This window comes from Pelophylax lessonae (genome assembly GCF_965119305.1).
Source record: "Pelophylax lessonae genome assembly, chromosome: 4".
Classification (NCBI taxonomy): domain Eukaryota; kingdom Metazoa; phylum Chordata; class Amphibia; order Anura; family Ranidae; genus Pelophylax; species Pelophylax lessonae.
In genome coordinates this window covers 626,035,645-626,057,586 of record NC_138771.1, presented here as the reverse complement: position 1 = coordinate 626,057,586, position 21,942 = coordinate 626,035,645, and the positions used below count along the sequence as shown (strand labels likewise).

Here is a 21,942-nt window from a genome sequence, read left to right as displayed (position 1 = left end):
TTGTATCCCACCCATTGGAAACAGATTTACTCAATTTACAATGGGTTGAAAGAACAGTTTGCTTCATTCAGGCTGGGCAATGTTCAAAGCAATGTCAATAAAAAAAAAAGGATCTATGGCATGAAAAAAACGTCATTAGAGCTATTCTCTTAGGCCTGTTTCACAGGGGCTTCAGCTTGAATAAGCATTGTGAACAGAAAGCTTTGACAAAGCATTTGCAGAGCTTTCAGCAGGCTTTGTTGAAGCTTTTACAGTACTCTTCAGCGCCTGTTTGTAAAGGTTGAACACAGATCCTAATGGGAATGTGGTTTGCCACTTTAAGAAATCTGCTAGCAGGCTTCAGCAGGTTTTCAACAAGCTCTAAAAGTTCTGAAGCCTGCTAGCAGCCTGTTTAAAGTGGCAATCAGTCTCAAATTGGGAGGACTTCCTTTTCGCTGACCCCTGAACTGGCACTGTCCTCTTTGAACGTTGACCACATTCCACGTCCTATCCGAACACCATTTGTTCATATCCTCTTAGCCTCACGTCTCACGCTCCTCTGATACTAGGGGTATCCAGCGATCTCCAGTGTCTGAGAGGGGATTATCACCACGCACACACATGCCACCTATGAACTCATATTCGCATCTTCTACAGGCAAAGCAGACCTGTTAACGAATAAATGGGAACCTTGGCTGCGTTGGTACTCTAAAGCTAGATTTTGACTTTGCTGAATATCTCTCTTGAAGACCTTGTGTGACCCTTGCTCTTACCACCCTATATTATAGGCAGATACTGATGTGACCAAAAACCCCCCCTTCCCCCTCTACCCCTTTCTTCTAACTATGTAGATGTTCAGGTATTCCATCTCCATGGTTTAGACGGTTTTGGTAACCAGATTGGGGGACCATTTGCCTGTCTGGCGGGCCGGAGGTGTCCCGGGTGGGGGGCCTCCCCGCGGGTCGCTCTTGGGCCATACTTGAGGGACCCAGGGGTGGCTGGTGCTGGGGTCAATCTGGGGGGGGGGGGCCCTTCCTCCCCTCCATGCATGTTTTTTTTATGGTTATTATTGTATCCTGACACATCACATGACTACATTTTGTCATACTGTTTGCCATTTATTGTATATTTCGGACATCACATTATTGTTTGTTCATTATGCATTTAAAATTCAATAAAAAACTATTGAAAGTAAAGTGGCAATCAGCGCTCTCATTGAAATCTGTCTTCAAGGCACTTAAAAAGCTTCAACAAAGCTTGCTGAAGGCTCTGCAAATGCTTTGTCAAAGTTTGCTGTTCACACTGCTCTTATACAACCTGCAGCCGTTAAATTTTACCTAAAGGTAAGCCTATAATAAGGCTTACCCATAGGTGGTGTAAATTTCTCCTAAATGTGCGTTTAGGAGATATTTACCTTACATGCAGCCAGTGACATCACTGGTGCATGCGCTCTGAAGGAACGGCCGCTCGTGCCATTCCTTCAGATCCCTGTGCCATGATCGGCGGCTCCCGCGCGCATGCCGGAGTCAGCAAACCCGGAAGCAAGACAGGTGAAGATAGAAGCGGTCTCCAGCGATGACATTGCATTGCTGGAAGGCTTCGTTTTCAGGTAATGTGATGCATACTTGAATATTATGCCTTTGCCTCGCAAAAAAAAAAAAAAAAAATGTGCAGTGGTTTACAAGCGCTTTAATACAAAACTGAACAATGTTTTGCAGTTTCAAGTATTTTTCATTAACAAATTTGTGCAGCATTTTTGCTGCACATTGTAGGAGCCTAAAGGGACAGGGACCCTTCTTTGTAGCATCACCTTTCCCACTGCTTCAAAGCAAGAAACAGAGTGACATTCGTCTGGCTGTATAAAGACCACCCACATTGTTTGGAACAAAACCTCCACTTCTCACTTCCGCTGCTTATATAGAATGCTTTTGTGATTTCATTAAAATGGATCCATGGAGCTGTGAATTCTTCTATGTAGAATGTGTGTAGGCTATAAATATCGAGCCAACATATGTAATTCATTGGCTGCCATGCTGCAGGGCTTTCCGGAGAAAGGTTACAGACGCAGGGATTGTGCGGAGAGGAGGTGTTGTGTGGGAGAGTGACGCAGGACGTGTCAGTATGTTAATTACACGGTGCTTTGTGTCACAGCTGTGTGAGAATGGATTAAATGAGGTAGGAAGGAGAAGGGGACTTCCGGAGGTAGTGGGGGGGGGAGCTGTCCCAGTCTCTGTGTGTGTATATATATATATATATATATATATATATATATATATATACTGTATATGAGGAGCGATGTCTACATTCCTTCTTTAAGAAAGGTTCAAAACATCAATCAGTCGGCTTCCTCCTTAGAGGATCCATGTATGAAACATCCCCAAGTCTTCAGACAATGCAACAGATGAACGTGTCATCTCTATGTACAGTGTGATAGTTCAATCTGTCCCCCGCCCCACCGCATACAATGTGACAGATCAGTGGGTACTCACTGCATATATTCCATGTGAGATAGTCTGTCCTCTCTGTGTATATGCAGTGTGATAGGTCATCCTGTCCTCTCTGTGTATATACAGTGTCCTCTCTGTGTATATACAGTGTAATAGGTCAGTCTGTCCCCTCTCAGAGTATATGCAGTGTGATGGAGATCTTGCTGACCTCTTTGTATACAAAATGTAGAATAGATTAGATTAGTGTGTCCTCTTTGTGTATATATAGTGGGATAGATCAGCGCGCCCCCCTGAGTATATGAAATGTGTCAGAATAATCTGTACTCCCGCCTTCACCTAATATATACAGTATGATAGTGATGTGTATATACAGAATGAGAGATCAGTGCATCCTCTCTGTATATGCGGTGTGATGGGTCATTGTGTACATATAGTGTGATAGATCAGTATGTCCTATCTGTATCTACAGAATAATAAATCAGTACATTCTCTTTGTTGTCTCCTCTCTGTATATGTAAATCAGTGTATCCTCTCTGAGTATATACAGTGTGCCCTTCTCTGTATATACAGTATGGCAGATCAGGGTGCCCTCTCTCTGTATATACAGTATGGCAGATCAGGGTGCCCTCTCTCTGTATATACAGAATGGCAGATCAGGGTGCCCTCTCTCTCTGTATATACAGTGTGACATATCCGTGTGCCCTCTCTCTGTATATAGAGTGTGGCAGATCAGGGTGCCCTCTCTCTGTATATACAGTGTGGCAGATCAGGGTGCCCTCTATCTGTATATGCAATGTGATGGGTCAGTGTATCCTCTATGCACAGTACACCAGGGTGACAGATCAGTGTCCCCTCTTCCCATATGTAGGATGTAATAGAGATGTGTATTCTGTGTATAATATATATATATATTGTTCTGTTTGCATGCACTTATCTGTTTTGCATATTATATGTGTGATCGATTTTTTTCTTTCTCTCACATCTCTGGTTAAGAGAACTGCAATAAAATTACTCAGTGTTATCTTTACTTCTTCCCAATTTTACGATACCCACCTGATCCGACAGTAAACAGACTTTTCCTGAGTGTAGTCCATCGAAGCAGTTTCTGCAGGAAGACAGAAAAATAGAGAGTCAGCAGGAGTAAAACTGCAGGAGGAGGACAGACTCATAGCCCCTTCTGTCTGTATCATCCTGCAGGAGGAGGACAGACTCATAGCTCCCTTCTGTCTGTATCACCCTGCAGGAGGAGGACAGACTCATAGCTCCCTTCTGTCTGTATCACCCTGCAGGAGGAGGACAGACTCATAGCCCCCTTCTGTCTATCATCCTGCAGGAGGAGGACAGACTCATAGCTCCCTTCTGTCTGTATCACCCTGCAGGAGGAGGACAGACTCATAGCCCCCTTCTGTCTGTATCACCCTGCAGGAGGAGGACAGACTCATAGCTCCCTTCTGTCTGTATCACCCTGCAGGAGGAGGACAGACTCATAGCCCCCTTCTGTCTATCATCCTGCAGGAGGAGGACAGACTCATAGCCCCCTTCTGTCTGTCACTCTGCAGGAGGAGGACAGACTCATAGCTACCTTCTGTCTGTATCACCCTGCAGGAGGAGGACAGACTCATAGCTACCTTCTGTCTGTATCACCCTGCAGGAGGAGGACAGACTCATAGCCCCCTTCTGTCTGTATCATCCTGCAGGAGGAGTACAGACTCATAGCCCCCTTCTGTCTGTATCACCCTGCAGGAGGAGGACAGACTCATAGCCCCCTTCTGTCTGTATCACCCTGCAGGAGGAGGACAGACTCATAGCTCCCTTCTGTCTGTATCACCCTGCAGGAGGAGTACAGACTCATAGCTCCCTTCTGTCTGTATCATCCTGCAGGAGGAGGACAGACTCATAGCCCCCTTCTGTCTGTATCACCCTGCAGGAGGAGGACAGACTCATAGCTCCCTTCTTTCTGTATCACCCTGCAGGAGGAGGACAGACTCATAGCCCCCTTCTGTCTGTATCACCCTGCAGGAGGAGGACAGACTCATAGCTCCTTCTGTCTGTATCACCCTGCAGAAGGACAGACACATATCCCTCTTCTGTCTGTGTCACCTTGCAGGAGGAGCACAGACTCACATCACCTAGGACAGACTGACACCCATCATCTATACATTACCTCCAGATATGCAGCTGCTCCAGGATGGGAGGTGATAAGGTGCTGTGGACCCATAGAAGACACTGACATCTTGCGGGGCCAGAAACTCAGCAAATGTTGCTCCTTTAAACACGTCCCTTTTACAATGCAGGATAAGGGAGGCCTGGTCAGAGATGTAGACAATGCGGCCGTTGATAAAGGAGACAGCCACAGCGAATGTGTCCTTGAGAATAAAATAAAAAAGATGCAGGATTTTAGAACAAATTCTGCTCACACTCAACCCTACATAGGTAAAGTACCAGACATCATAAACATTTCCTACTGGACAAGAGGAGAGGAAGGCAGGAGACTTTAAGAAACTGACGCCAGCCAATGGGGTTGATTTACTAAAACTGGGAGAGTGTAAAATCTGGTGCAGCTGTGCATAGTAGCCAATCAGCTTTTAACTTCAGCTTGATCAATTAAGCCTTGACAAAAAAAAACCTGGAAGCCAATTGGTTTCTATGCAGAGCTGCACCAGATTTTTCACTCTCCTATTTTAGTAAATAAACGCCATAAAGTGCAGAAAGCTGCAGGATAGGAGTTTTTCTGAAGATTCCACTTATGAATTTTCTAACCTGTGGATGCGATGAGAGAGTCATTCTTTATTTTGGAATATCTAACCAACGCTACAGGATATTATTCCTCTCCATTAACTGCTCCCAGGTATATAAAAGAACAAATAATTAAAAGGTTTGGATGGGTCTGGGCCCCATGGGTTGGGCGATACTTCCCGATCTGATTGGACCTCATTATTCCTCTTTATAAGTAATTATCTTAAACGCTGGCTCACACATTCTTATAGGTTAGTGTAGATCTATCCTTCATCTTATTTTCTCTACCCCCACTTCTCCAACTCCCTTCCCTGCCATTACCCCCTATTGGTCTACTTAACTTGTTATATTCTCAGTTTTCTTACCCTTCCTTGCTATTAAGTCTACATCTCCCTACAACAAGCAAGGCCAAGTCCAAGGCATGTGGACAGGGACACAGCTTCTCATGCCTATCACCCAACAAGGGCAGGAGGACCTGGCGCCCATGTATTCCTGGACATCAACCCAACCAACTTGTGCATAGACCAACTATTAATCCCATCAATAATGTAAATAATCAACATACCATGCATTAACGATTGCCCATTTTCTTATTCCCCTCTACCCTGGCTCCAGAAAAGAGCCACTCACACCTACAACAAACAGGACCAAGTCCAAGGCATGTGGACAGGGACACATAGCTCCTCATGCCTATCACCCAACAAGGGCAGGAGGACCTGGCGCCCATGTATTCCTGGACATCAACCCAACCTACATATGCATAGACCAACTAATATTCCCATCAATAATGTAAGTGATCAACATACCATGCATTAACGATTGCCCATTTTCTTATACCCCTCTACCCTGGCTCCAGAAAAGAGCAACTCACGCCTACAACAAACAGGACCAAGTCCAAGGCATGTGGACAGGGACACATAGCTCCTCATGCCCATCACCCAACAAGGGCAGGAGGACCTGGTGCCCATGTGTTCCTGGACATCAACCCAACCAACTTATGCATAGACCAACTAATAATCCCATCAATAATGGAAGTAATCAACCCATACCATGCATTAACCATTGCCCATTTTCTTATACCCCTCTACCCTGGCTCCAGAAAAGAGCAACTCCCACCTACAACAAACAGGACCAAGTCCAAGGCATGTGGACAGGGACAATAGCTCCTTATGCCGATCACCCAACATGTGTTCCTGGACATCTCCCCAACTGATATATGAACAAACCAACTAATAAGTCCATAAAAAGTGTAAGTAATTAACCCCCACCCTACAGTAAAAAGATTGTTCACTTTCCTATACCACTCAACCTTATCTCCAGATATAAACAACTCATGCCTACAACAAGCACAACCAAGTCCAATGCATGTGGACAGGGACACATAGCTCCTGATGCCCATTACCCAACAAGGCCAGAGGACCCAGGGCCTGGTGTCCCAGTATCTTGGAGATATATTTCACGCCACTTGTTTATCTGCTCTTTGGCTTATGTATTGGGAATTCATTTCTATAACTCTAACACTGAACATTTTCAATAAAACATTTGGAACCAGAAAAAAACCAATAAAGTGAAAACTTTTCCTTATTTTTTAGAGAGTTAGAAAGGTTAGAACCTCGGTAAGCAGAAGATGGGGCTAGGTCTGTGGGTTGCCTTTGACCACTTCCTGGTTCAGGCTTCCCATCTCCCTGATGATGTCTACCCTCCTCTGGCTGCTGTGAATGGAAAGTGAAGCATTCTGGGATATGTGATGTACATATCTTAGGAGACTTCATAACTGCAAAAATGGTGGGAGAAGGCGGGGCGGACTTTAAAAAAGGTAAATGGAAAAAATGCTGCTGTAGATTGGGCAGGGGTGGTGGGAGAGCAATGACATTCAGCGCAGATCCAGGAGGAGAAGGTTCACTTTAAAGTTTATATGCAGGCATTGTCTAATTCACCCCCAGACCTCCCTATCAACCCCTGAGCTATCACGCTGGGGTCATGCTGCCCCCTCCCTTTAAGAACTAGGAGGTACTCACAGGATTCTTAAGCGTGTACTCCGATGTGACGCTTTCCACCTCCTCGATAGTGAAGCTGGACATGTCCAGGCTGCATGGCTGGGACTCATCGATGGTCCACTGCTGGTAATATTCTTGGTTAGCTGAGAAAACAGTCAACTATTAGCAAGCACAGAAAACAAATATGGATATCACCGACACCTGAGCCAAGCATGCGAGAAAAAGACAAAAACTTTGTCCTGGTGGTATTGCTGCCGGGACAGAAAATGATGGAAAATCTAAAATATTACAGTTGTCACCAAAAGAAAAAACAGAGGCAGCATCTTCAAGTGGGGTCATCTGTTCCAGTGACAACTAAGAGAGATCATGAGATGACTTGTTTAACAGCTCTTTTACTGCTAAAATATGTAAAAGAATATAATCTTCATAGGTTGGGCTCAGAAGCACTTTATTGTCGAAAAACTTTTATCAATGTCTTAATATGGGGGGGGTTGAATTGGCAAAAATTGGTGCACACAGAATCTGGTGCAGTTTCATTTTAAATCATTATATATATAATGTATTATATATATATATATATATATATATATATATATATATATATATATATAATGTATTATATATATATATATATATTTATTTATTATATTATATATTTATGATTTATTAACATTAATACATTACATAAATAATAAAATTATTTAAATATATTTATACAAATAAATGATATAAATACAATACTATTATATATTTAATATATTATTATTATATATTATACATTCATTCATTCATATATCATCCCGCTCACCTCGGACTTGCTTGACGCAGGAAAGGGCGTACTGCAGCGTGGCAAGAGTGCCAGATTTGCCTTTTCTTTTTTCGGTTGGCAGGCGGATTTTCAGCTCCTTCAGGGCTTTCATTAATTCCTTCTGATTCTTCTCCCTGGCAGACTGTTCACTGCTACAAGAACAAAATGAGACAAGAGAATAGCGTCAGCGACAAGGAAGGGGGGGTTTCGGCTTTCCTTTGATAGGTGATAGCCCTCTAAGTCTCTTGTCAGTTGCAATACAAGTACATTACAGAAGCAGTGCGGTTTTCATGTTATCATTCACTAGATATACCAGCCACTATCCGCCACATTTTGTTTACATCTGTCCTGCAAATTTGTGGGCAAATAGGTCAGGGCTCGACAAATCCCAGGCGCCAGGTCGCCATGGTGACCAGAAACCACGTCCTGGTGCCTGGGCTGCCGCCAGCCCACTGACTGCAACTCCGTGTATCCCTCTCCTGAAACCACTCTGTGGGAAAGCTGTCTCCCCAAGCAGCATGCCTGGCTCCATTCCCTGCCTTGTAAAGCAAATTCAATATCTGCCATCTCCGTCGTCGAAAAAATAAAACCCTGTCAAAAAAAAAAAAAAAATGGCTCCCAACTTTCTTAGCTGGCTCCTAGATTCAAAGCAAATCTGTCAAGCTCTGGAATATATATTACTTAGTGGAGAGTAGATTGGTATAATGACCATTGCATAGATTGGCATTATGTCCAGCAGAAGAAGCTTCCCCAGATGCAGCGTTTTCATGTGAAGGGGAGGTCAGGAGAAGAAGCTTCCCCAGATACAGTGTTTTCATATGAAGGGGAGGTCAGGAGAAGAAGCTTCCCCAGATGAAGTGTTTTCATGTGAAGGGGAGGTCAGGAGAAGAAGCTTCCCAAGATGACGTGTTTTCATGTGAAGGGGAGGTCAGGAGAAGAAGCTTCCCCAGATGCAGAGTTTTCATGTGAAGGGGAGGTCAGGAGAAGAAGCTTCCCCAGATGCAGAGTTTTCATGTGAAGGGGAGGTCAGGAGAAGAAGCTTCCACAGATGCAGTGTTTTCATGTAAAGGGGAGGTCAGGAGAAAAAGCTTCCTTAGATGCAGTGTTTTCATGTGATGGGGAGGTCAGGAGAAGAAGCTTCCTCAGATGCAGTGTTTTCATGTGAAGGGGGGGTCAGGAGAAGAAGCTTCCCCAGATGCAGTGTTTTCATGTGAAGGGGGGGTCAGGAGAAGAAGCTTCCTTAGATGCAGTGTTTTCATGTGATGGGGAGGTCAGGAGAAGAAGCTTCCCCAGATGCAGAGTTTTCATGTGAAGGGGAGGTCAGGAGAAGAAGCTTCCTTAGATGCAGTGTTTTCATGTGAAGGAAGGGGGATCAGGCGAAGAAGCTTCTGCAGCTGCAATGTTTTTATGTGCATGGGGTGCTCTTCAAGTCATCTAGTCCAGTGCTATTCACAATCAGTGCAAGAAGACCACTAGAGGAAGAGAACACACAGGAGAAAGGTCCTGTGACATCACTGAGGTCCTGTGACATCACTGAGGTCCTGTGACATCACTGAGGTCCAAGTGAAAGCAGAGCTGTCCAATGTCGCAGAAACAAGAACGGTGACAGCTGGAAGTTTGTCCCCACCTGCAAGGAGACTAGGGATGGGTGTAGCTTGGCATCGTAACCCTGGGCACTCCTAGACCTTGTCCTGGCACTGGTTACCAGAACTAGAATAGGGAGAAAATCTTACTTGGTTAAATTTTATTATTGGTTGTACCTCCAGGAGAAGGAATTAAAGGGAAATCTCCACAGACAGCAAAATATAACCTGATGTTAGTTTTAAACCTACCCTACCCACAGAAACAAAAAAATAAATCAGGCTATACATACACCTTAATAAAGCAGAGATGGGAGATGTGGAATCAGAAATCCAAGGGTGACTGGACTTACCTGCAGCCACTGGTGGAAGGGTTGTCCTGTTCGGAGCTATTGCTCAGTAGACTGTATGCGATGGAACTGCTGGGAGGCGAGGGGCTGTTAGAGTTTGTGCTGTGGGTGGAAAAAAAAAATGCACCACATGAGAAAAAGCATAGAAGAGTTATGGCAAAAAATAAAAAAAAACAAGTGGTCCAAGTCCCATTTATGATTTTTTTTTCATTATTTTTTTACATTTTTTTATCTGAAGATAGTGTACTGTTGACTGACTGACTACCTCTGCTGGAAGTCTATTCCAAGCATCAACTACTCTTAATGTAAAAAAATACTTTACAAGATAAAATTTTGAGCGTCCCTCCTGTTTGCATTCATCTCGTGTTCTCCATCTTAGCTTCATATTGAAAATATCGCCCTCCCTCACTGGTGGCTTCCCTGGCATACCTTTCATTTTTTCCTGTCTTTTATTATTTTACTATTATTATATTTTTCACCTCCCCACCCCCTATTTTTTTCCGCCCACTTCTTCCTCCCCACCTGAGGAACCTCTATCCTTTACTTTTCAGGCTAATGTGTAAGAAATTTGGACCCTAGATCCCCCCCCCCCCCCGTTCATTTTGAATTTTGACCCTAGACCCCCCCTATTTCACTTTTTTTGCTCCCCCCTCATACTTACCTAGGCTATTCGTTTTCATGTTGTTTAATTGAAAAATGGATTCCACGCGATGTTTCCAACCAATCAGTTACTCTCTTGTGGTTTTAGGATGGACCAATTAACACCTCACTCTCATAGTCCTGGTTCCTACCGTCAAGATGTGATAGTCCTATCGGGCCTCTGCGCTTAGGTCCATCCAATAAGCCTATGTGAACTAAGCTTTTCAAGTCTGACAATATGTAACTGTCTCCTTAATTTTTCCTTTGTAATTTTGTTGAATTCTATAAATAAAAAATTGGGAAAAAAAAAGGGGAATTAAATACGGCCCTCCTTAACCTTATTTACATCCTTATGGCTCATTTACACTTGCTTGGTTGAGCCGCGGTTTGCGACCCTGGACCCGTATAGCACACTGCACGCCTTGCACCAAGGGCCGAGGTGAGCGCCCATGCGGGGCCCAGTGCCTGAAGCAACATTAAAAGCCGTCCCCACAGAGTGGGGTCCAGGCATGGCTTCCACGGATTTGCTGAGCCATCATCAATCCAGAGGCACTGCTTCTATTGTGGTATTGGAAGAGTTGATTGAAGAACCCAAAGCAAACAAAATTGACTAGTTAAGCGAAAGAGCGATTTCCCAGTGAAGGAGAAGAGGTCCATCACCTTAGGACATTAGCAAAAACTGAGGACTCACGGAGTGGCGTAGGGTTATAGGGGGGGCGCCCAGAGGGGGTGTCCTAAAAGCTTTCTCAGTGTCCAATAACCTGAAGGCACCAGCCTATAACCCAGGGTCTATGCATATCAAGCCTATGTCCCATATTAAGATGAATAGACGGTTGAACTTCGGTTTTAGCACCCTCCAAACCACCCCCCTTTAACCAACACAGTAGCTGGAGGGGTTTGTACACATGCTACAGCTGCAACACTTTGCTTGGCAAAAATTACACCCTTGTGGACAGCCTTCCCAGAAGAGTTGAAGCTGTTATAGCTGCAAAGAGTGGGCCAACCCAATATTGAACCCTTTGAACTAAGATTAAAATTCATGTGCGTGTAAAGGCAGGCGTCCCAATACTTTTGGTAATATAGTGTACATCTATATATACAAACACACCTCTATATACACATATGTATATATAGGTGTGTTTGTATATATAGATGTGTGTGTATGTATGTATGTATGTATGTATGTATATATATATATACACATACATACATACACATCTATATATACAAACACACCTCTATATACACTATATATATATATATATATATATATACATACACACACACACACACACACACACACACTATTTTTATATATATATATATATATATATATATATATATATATATATATACACACACACACATATATATATATATACATACACACTATTATATAACAAACCGCTGCAAAATCGCAGTAAAATCGCGCGACTTTTAAGTCGCACAAGTGTGAAAGGGGCCTAAATGCTATTGTAGCCATATGCGCTCTCTGTGCTGTCCATGGTGCTGAAAATCGGCTTTATTACATAGGGCCACAGATTCTGCTACTGTTTTCCAAGAGGCTGCTAGACGCAGAGTCTGGATTTGCAACTATTACATAGGAGATATAAGCTCTAAGGCTAAACTTTGGGGGAAAAAAATACTTTAAATTTTAATATGTTCCTTGATAACCACATAGGAAGTACATCCACAAACTCAGATACTACCTTATAAAAGTAGCACTGACATCATCACTGTGCTGTACGTTGCCTGTACAGACAGCAGACAAAGTAGGCCCCACCCACTACAGGCTGCCTGCAGAAATCTAAAGGAGAGGGTGGAGACAAGACCAGTCACCCTGCACCAGGATAGAAAACAGAGCTGTGGGAGGAGCCCAGCAGAATCCACCCACCACAGGCTGCCTGAGGGGGCGGAGACAAGACCAGCTACCCTGAACCAGGAGAGAGAACAGAGCTGTGGGAGGGGTCCAGCAGAATCCACCCACTACAGGCTGCCTGAGGGGGCGGAGACAAGACCAGTCACCCTGCACCAGGAGAGAGAGAACAGAGCTGTGGGAGGGGCCCAGCAGAATCCACCCACTACAGGCTGCCTGAGGGGGCGGAGACAAGACCAGTCACCCTGCACCAGGAGAGAGAACAGAGCTGTGGGAGGGGCCCAGCAGAATCCACCCACTACAGGCTGCCTGAGGGGGCGGAGACAAGACCAGTCACCCTGCACCAGGAGAGAGAACAGAGCTGTGGGAGGGGCCCAGCAGAATCTACCCACTACAGGCTGCCTAAGGGGGTGGAGACAAGACCAGTCACCCTGCACCAGGAGAGAGAACAGAGCTGTGGGAGGGGCCCAGCAGAATCCACCCACTACAGGCTGCCTGAGGGGGCGGAGACAAGACCAGTCACCCTTCACCAGGAGAGAGAACAGAGCTGGTGGAGGAGCCCAGCAGAATCCACCCACTACAGGCTGCCTGAGGGGGCGGATACAAGACCAGCCACCCTGCACCAGGAGAGAGTACAGAGCTGTGGGAGGAGCCCAGCAGAATCCACCCACTACAGGCTGCCTGAGGGGGCGGAGACCAGACCAGTCACCCTGCACCAGGAGAGAGTACAGCAATGAGCGGTCTTACTGGATTTCTGCACAGATCTGGAAAAAATACACAATGCAATCCAAGATTCAAAGAAGAATACGCATGCCAAAAGTATTTGGATAATATTTGCTTATCCTGAACCTTAGCTTTAACCGAGCACAGTGACCGAGCTCTCGAAGACAGCTCCTGGTCTCTGTGGGTGCGGCTCCCAAACATGTAACCATTGTGACATCCAATCACAATAGTCAACTGATAGTCAACTGATCAGCAAATCTTCCTGACCCCCCCCCCCCAACCAGTGTATAGGGGTGTATAGGGGTGCCGGAAGGGGCAGGAAGGGGTTAACTTGAATTGCCTCTCCCACTCTCTCCCCTCTCACCTCTTGCTGCTCTCAGTTGCCTCCAACATGGCCGAATCTTTCCCATTGCCGCTCGTGCTGCTGTGGGAGCTCCGGCTTTGCCGAGATTCGTTCCCGTTGGATTCGTTGCCACTGGAGCCATGGCTGTTGGTGTCCGTCTCGTCCTGCTGCATCCCCTCCATCTCCCGCGCCCCCCGCGTTCTTCTCCCCCTCTCTACGAGAGGGGGTTCACACGATCCGTTCATCCCCTCCGTCTTGGCCAGTCAGTGGTGTGAAGGACCAGAGAATAAATGTAGAATGGAGACGATCTGGGGAAAAAAAAAACATAAAAAATGTTAAAAATTTAAATAATTTAAAAAAATAATATATCTATATACAATACAGCTTTAGATTGATTGAGATATATAGATAGATTGCAGAATAACTGTATTCCTTCACTAGAGTTGAATATCTTTGATGCTGTGTTGTAGTGATATATGGAATGTTGTCTCTCTATCCCCGTTGTCACGCTTGTTGTGCCCAATCATTAACATTATTGTCCCTCATGTACGGTCTGAGGGTACAAGCTGTTCTGACTCACTTATTACATTTCCTCACATACCACTTAAGTACTCGTCATCTCCTCGGCCAGGAGATCGTCCTCTAGACGCAGAGGACACAAGTCAAAGGCCATCTCTTGACACCCGCTAATGCAGGCTCAAAGTGGCCTATTTACAAAAGGTGCGAAATCCAGATTTCTGCACTTGTAATAAATGTATACATGTGAAAGTAAATTCATTAAGGCCTCATGCACACTGGATGTTTTTAAAGCTGCGGTTAAGAGGTGTCTGGCCCTTTGCTAGCCTTTATCTACCACTTGGGGCACTATTCCTCCCACTGACACCAATGATGGGGCACTATTCCTCTCACTGATACCAATGACGGGGCACTATTCCTCCCACTGACACCAATGACGGGGCACTATTCCTCCCACTGATACCAATGACGGGGCACTATTCCTCCCACTGATACCAATGACGGGGCACTATTCTTTCCACTGATACCAATGACGGGGCACTATTCCTCTCACTGACACCAATGATGGGACACTATTCCTCCCACTGATACCAATGATGGGACACTATTCCTCCCACTGATACCAATGACAGGGCACTATTCCTCCCACTGACACCAATGATGGGGTACTATTCCTCCCACTGATACCAATGACGGGGCACTATTCCTGCCACTGATACCAATGATGGGGCACTATTCCTCCCACTGATACCAATGATGGGGCACTATTCCTCCCACTGATACCAATGACGGGGCACTATTCCTCCCACTGATACCAATGACGGGGCACTATTCCTCCCACTGGCACCAATGATGGGGCACTATTCCTCCCACTGGCACCAATGATGGGATACTATTCCTCCCACTGATATCAATGACGGGGCACTATTCCTCCCACTGATACCAATGACGGGGCACTATTCCTCCCACTGACACCAATGATGGGGCACTATTCCTCCCACTGGCACCAATGAAGGGATACTATTCCTCCCACTGATACCAATGACAGGGCACTATTCCTCCCACTGGCACCAATGACGGGGCACTATTCCTCCCACTGATACCAATGATGGGGCACTATTCCTCCCACTGACATCAATGATGGGGCACTATTCCTCCCACTGGCACCAATGATTGGGCACTAATCCTCCCACTGGCACCAATGATGGGGCACTATTCCTGCCACTGGAACCAATGATGGGGCACTATTCCCCCCCCCACTGGAACCAATGATGGGGCACTATTCCCCCCACTGATACCAATGATGGGGCACTATTCCCCCCACTGACAACAATGATGGGGCACTATTCCTCCCACTGACACCGACGGTAGGTCACTGCTCCTTTCACTGAGACCACATTCCGGCCCCCTAAAGTTTAAAGGGTAGTAAACTAGCCCTTTGTTTTGAAAATTTGGAAATCCCTGGTATAGTGTATGGACAGCTTTAGTGAAACCTCCAACTAATACCGGGGGTCTTAGGGGTGGAACACCCCCCTCTCAGACTTTCTATACACTATTACACTTATAAACTATTATCTATTGTGTTATAACTGACTGCTTATGTCATCAGAAGTATTCCAATGACATGGAAAGGCTGAGTAATCCCGTATTATATAACACTGTGTATATAAAGAATTCTTCGAAGTGTGTCATCAATGCAAATCGGAAACAAAAGAAGACATTATTGGAAGGCTAGAGTAAGATAAAAAAAAATACTTGCAACCAAGAATAGCAATAAAAGCCTCTTAGAAAAACCATTGTTAGGCTAATTATAGCCAGATGTAAGAAAAACGACAACTGGTCGTTATGAAATCAATTTATTTTTAAAAAGGATAATTTTAAAAACACAACTAGTTTATAGCGTCATTCAATGGAATGAAGGAAGAATAGAAGATGCTGAAGAGGTAACTAGAACTAGTTTTACTACTACAGGGCGGCACCTCTGCCCCGAATTAGGTAAATATACACGTGATCTGGTTCTTACAGGTAGAGGGCGACAATGCGCCGCCGCTGGCTCACTCCTGCTGTGTAGTATACAGCAGGTGCTGAGCGGTGGGTGCCGTTCACAGCAAGAGCTGAGCGGCGGGTGCCGTACACAGCAGGTGCTGAGCGGTGGGTGCCGTACACAGCAGATGCTGAGCGGCGGGTGCCGTACACAGCAGGTGTTGAGCGGCGGGTGCCGTACACAGCAGGTGTTGAGCGGCGGGTGCCGTACACAGCAGGTGTTGAGCGGCGGGTGCCGTACACAGCAAGAGCTGAGCGGCGGGTGCCGTACACAGCAGGTGCTGAGCGGCGGGTGCCATACACAGCAAGAGCTGAGCGGCGGGTGCCATACACAGCAAGAGCTGAGCAGCGGGTGCCGTACACAGCAGGCGCTGAGCGGCGGGTGGTGTACACAGCAGGCGCTGAGCGGCGGGTGCCGTACACAGCAGGCGCTGAGCGGCGGGTGCCATACACAGCAGTGCACTTCTGTGTCTCCAGTGACCAGTGCATCCCTGTTTCCCCAGTGTGCCCGTGTCTCCATTCCACCCCTGGTTTCCAAAGGGCCCCTATCCCCCAACATGATTCTCCATTAACCCCTGTGTCTCTGCGCAGCCTCCAGTATTCCCAACAGCTGTCTGGCCCACTACTCAACATTGCCAGGACCCTCTGTCTCCCCACCTTTAGGTACACTCCTACAATCACCTGGACCATGCTTCTCCCCATGAATGTGGACCTTTGTCCATGAAAATCATGTGGAGATTTAATGTACTGAAAAGAAGGTACCATAAAAAATCAGTTAAGAAAAGCGAGAGCCCATTTTTCACATCAAGTAATACCATACCAGAATCAAGATATCATGAAAAATGGAGTTCAAAAGAAGGGACTCCTTTTCATGTCAGGAGTTACCAAACCGAAAAACAGGTAGCGTGAAAAATGAAGTAAAAAGTGTTGTGTCTCTTTAATGGAAAACTACGGGCCTTGTATGAGCCATCATAATTAGCCACATATTTCCCCTTCTAACCATCCATCACGGAGTGCCAGCTAGCGCAGTGTGTGCCAGCAGGACAACAGGCCATTTAATGATGCAATATCGTTAGCAGGCACACGGCAATCATCGTCTCTGGGCCTTTGCAGGATCAGAGCGTCTAGTTGGCGGCTGGCTGGGAAAACCACCTGTAGGTGGGCTCGTTAAGGCGTTCGTTAATGGGTTTTTCCGGGAAGCGTTCAGCGGAGGTTTTACCTGTGGGAATCATTTTATCAACATCTCAGAATCTGCTCGGTGCCAGAGTGCAAACAGCGACCTAAGGAATATCCCGCTCTCTGATTGGTGAACAGCCAGTGCTACCCACCAATGCCCTGACGGTATCCAGCAGACACCAAACTCGTTTAATGGTTAGTGGAAAATACACAAAGCCTCTTTAATGGAAATCTAGGCTCTGGCTGTCTATGATTATCTAGTGCATTATTTAATACTTTCTCAGTCACAACCTAAAACAAGATCAGGAGTTTGGACTTCACTTGCCGCATGCCTGCTCCAGGTGAATGACTTAAAGGATCTAGGGCCAGAGACAGCCAGGAAAGCAGCATTTTCAGGTGAGGGGGTCGCAGTAGCAGCCTACTCATTTTTCTTAAGACTAACTGGACAGTGAAAGGAGAAGCACAGGGACTACAAGAGGCTGATACCAGGTCCCATTCAGGTAGTTACACTGTCTGATGACCAACATCAGTCAACTCATATCATCTGAGGCTAGGTCATCCCGGACGAGCCCCCGGCCTGTAAATGGACAGTGAAAGAAGCACGGGGACTACAAGAGGCTGATACCAGGTCTCATTCAGGTACTTACACTGATGACCAACATCAGTCAGCCCAAATTATCTGAGGCTAGGTCATCCCGGACAAGCCCCTGCCCTGTAACTGAATAGCTGAAAAGGAGAAGCAGCACAACGATGAGCTAATGGTTCTGTCCCTCTGCTCTCTCCTCCTCCCATCAGCATGCTTCATGTCAGCACATGCACTGATTGACTTCTTGTGCTGGTTCTTCCTCTCACACTCCAACGCTGCTGTACAGGGGACTGCAAGAGGCTGATACCAGGCCCCATTCAGGTACTTACACTGATGACCAACTTCAGTCAATTCACATCATCTGAGGCTATGTCATCCCGGACGAGCCCCCACCTGTAACTGCACAGTTGAAAGGAAAAGCAGCACAACAATGAGCTGATGGTTCTGTCACGTTGCTGTCTCCTATCAGCACGCTTCATGCCCGCACATGCACTGATTGGCTTCTTGTGCTGGTTCTTCCTCTCACACTCCAACCCTGCTGTACAGGGGACTGCAAGAGGCTGATACCAGGTCCCATTCAGGTACTTAAACTGATGACCAACATCAGTCAATTCACATCATCTGAGGCTAGGTCATCCCGGACGAGCCCCCGCCCTGTAACTGGACAGTTGAAAGGAGAAGCAGCACAATGATGAGCTGATGGTTCTGTTACTCTGCTCTCTCCTATCAGCATGCTTCATGTCAGCACATGCACCGATTGGCTTCTTGTTCTGCTTCTTCCTCTCACACTCCCAACCCTGTAGTACAGGGGACTGCAAGAGGCTAATACAGGGTTCCATTTAGGTACTTACACTTCAAAAAATACATTGAATGATGTAGTAATGATTACAGAGTCTTTTAGCTCTGCCTAGGTCCTCTGTAATTATCAAGAAGTGTTTTCATAAATAGGAATGGACCCTCTGTAAAGAGAATCAATCATTCTTTTATGATTTTTTTTATGAACATGATCTGCCTAAACCACATAATAGATGTGAACCCGAGTATCAAAATCACATATAAGGTTTAACACGTTCATGTCATTTCAAAGGTCGCTTTCGATAAATGTATAAATCTGCAGCTTTCATCAAAATATTCCCTGGTGACTCTGCAATGAGGATCACTTCCTGTGACAACACTCTGTCCCCATCTCCCAAATTTGCTCCTAAGTTGTCACCCTGTCACATGGCTTCTGGTGGAGTACCTGACGCACATTGCACAGGCATGGTCCAACGTGGTCACCATCACCTGCTGCAGGAAACCTGCTGTGCAGCCATTGCTGAAGTAACTGTAGGTATGAAGTAGCTGAAAAGCGACAGCAGGAGATCAGCAGCTTTGGCATGCAACAAAGAATGCAAAAAAAAAAAATTTTTTTTTTTTAAATTTAAAGGTAAACCAGTATTTAAAAAAAAAAAAAAAAAATACCCTTTAAGTGGGAACTGCCAACACATAATCCCAACCCCTCCCCCCAGCACTGCAAGGGTCAAGCACTCATTGACATTTACTATACAATCTGATATAACTATGTAGTGCCTGAACTGATTTGTTCAGGTTTGTCCTCATATTTATCCTACCTAAACTTGCCATACATGATGCAATCTGATTGTACAATCTTTATACAAGCTCCTTCGGACTTTACAAAACGGATTTAAAATGGGGACACACTTAAACAACTCATTACATTGTGTGGAATCAGACAGGCATTTATATTATATAACATTGATGGTAGATCTAAGGGTCACCACACACGTTACAATTCTGCCATACAATCTGTGTACAAGCAACCTTAGATCTACCAAAACCATGAAATATTAGGATCCATATTTGTATCCAATCAGGCAGGCCCTTGTTTGTACATTCTCCTTTAGATTTACCATCAGACTTCATAGCCGATAGTAGAGGATTAAGTCTGATCATACAGGATACAATCTGATTGTACAAGCTTATCTCCTTCAGACTTACCCAAAACTCTTTTAACATGGGGACACACCTAAACAACGTGTTCCATTGTATCAAATCAGACAGGTTCTTATACTATATAACTGATGGCAGAACTATATAACTGATGGCAGATCTCAGGGACACCATACACATTACAATTGCCGTACAATCTACCAAAACTATGAGGACCCACCTACTCTATCCAATCAGACAGGCCCTTGTACTACTTGCTGGTAAGTTTAAAGACAATTGTACAGTTTTTATAATAAGTAGTAGAGGATTAAGGCTGATCATACACGATACAATCTGATTGTATAATCTTTATACAATTCAGACTTACCCAAAACGTGTAATATGTAATATGGTGACACACCTAAACAATTTTCTTCATTGTATCAAATCAGACAGGTCCACTCCATATACTATATAATCATTGGTAGATGGTCACCATACACATTACAATCTCCATACAATCAACCTTAGATCTACCAACACTATATAGTATGAGGATCCACCTAACCAATCCCATCAGTTTCATGGAAACGTTCATTTACTACATGCGGTTGGTACAATCTCCCTTAAGCTCAACACACGTAATTGTACAATAAGATTGTACAGCCAGTAAGAGGATTAATGCTGACCATACACTATACAACCTGATTGTACAATCTCTATTTGGACTGTGTACAGATGCATACACGTGATTGGACAATCAGATTGTACAGCCAGTAGTAGAGGATTAACGCTGACCATACACTATACAATCTGATTGTACAATTCCTATTAGGACTGAGTAAAGATGCACACACGTGATTGTACAGCCAGTAGTAGAGGATTAATGCTGACCATACACAATACAACCTGATTGTACAATCTCTATTAGGACTGAGTACAGATGCACACACGTGATAGTATAATCAGATTGTATAGCCAATTGCAGAGAATTAACACTGACCATACACTATACAATCTGATTGTACAATTCCTATTAGGACTGTGTACACATGCACGCACGTGATTGTATAATCAGATTGTATAGCCAGTTGTAAAGGATTAACTCTGCCCATACACTATACATTCTGATTGTACAATCTGTATTAGGACTGTGTACACATGCACGCACGTGATTGTATAATCAGATTGTATAGCCAATTGCAGAGAATAAACACTGACGATACACTATACAATCTGATTGTACAATTCCTATTAGGACTGTGTACACATGCACACACGTGATTGTACAATCAGATTGTACAGCCTGTAGTAGAGGAATAATACTGACCATACACTATACAACCTGATTGTACAATCTCTATTAGGACTGTATACACATGCACACACACGATTGTACAATCAGATTGTACAGCCAGTGATAGAGGATTAACACTGACCATACACTATACAACCGGATTGTACAATCTCTATTAGGACTGTGTAGTACAATGCCTTACCTGATTTGATAAAAGTTGAATGGACTTTTTACGTTTGTCCTTATATTATGTGAACCTATAGGAGATTGTACAATCAGATTGCATAGTGTATGGTCAGCTTTGCAGTGGCTGTGCCGAGGTAGAAGCCCCCCTCCCTCTCCCGTACACACAGTGCTCAGAGGGGGAACGGACGCGTCTAGGCATCAACTACAACCATAAAGACACGGAACGCCGAGTGTGCAGAAATATAACGATTAAACGGTGACAACATCTGACTGAACCCCCTGTGGGAAGCGATGATCGGCACCCCGGTGCTGCACCAGTGATGGAAGCTGAGCTCATAGTTACATAGTAGGTGACAATAGTCCATCCAGCTCACCTTGTCTGTCTCATCCTCCTCTGTGTCCTGCGTCTTCCCCGTCTGCCGTCCTCGTCTCTTCTCTCTGCTCGTCCCTCTCTGCCTCCCTATAGGTGGCCGGGCCCTGTGATGTCACCGACCCTCCCTGTGCGATAATCACCCCTCACGTGGAAAACAGTGCTGCCTGCCCCCCCCCCTCTGTGATTGGAAACCTGGAAGCGGCCAATCAGAGAGCGGCTCCTGCATAACATGCAAATATGGGAAGCATGGATCGCACATGGATTAACCCTGCGCTGTCTGCAGGCAAGCCCACTGCCTCCTATTACATCACCGCAGAGCGTTCCTCGGGGGGGGGGGGAGTGCACCTGTCATGTTCAA

General features: G+C 45.2%; 1 protein-coding gene across 3 annotated transcripts in view; it reads right to left on the bottom strand.

Annotated features, from left to right (window-relative positions):
• The window catches only part of PER1 (period circadian regulator 1), a 63,340-nt gene extending 41,647 nt beyond the window's left edge, over window positions 1-21,693 (bottom strand). For 2 of the 3 annotated variants that reach the window (XM_082252951.1, XM_082252952.1), the window contains exons 1-7: window positions 21,586-21,693; window positions 13,500-13,786; window positions 9,901-9,999; window positions 7,968-8,119; window positions 7,181-7,302; window positions 4,591-4,792; window positions 3,480-3,531 (exon numbers count right to left, since the gene is read on the bottom strand). In XM_082252951.1, the coding sequence (XP_082109077.1) occupies window positions 3,480-3,531; window positions 4,591-4,792; window positions 7,181-7,302; window positions 7,968-8,119; window positions 9,901-9,999; window positions 13,500-13,723 (851 nt within the window). In that variant the 5' untranslated portion in view covers window positions 13,724-13,786; window positions 21,586-21,693. Of the gene's footprint in view, window positions 1-3,479; window positions 3,532-4,590; window positions 4,793-7,180; window positions 7,303-7,967; window positions 8,120-9,900; window positions 10,000-10,688; window positions 10,819-13,499; window positions 13,787-21,585 lie in introns of those variants that run through there. The other variant, XM_082252953.1, reaches the window with a different exon arrangement.
• Between the last annotated feature and the right edge of the window lie 249 nt (window positions 21,694-21,942).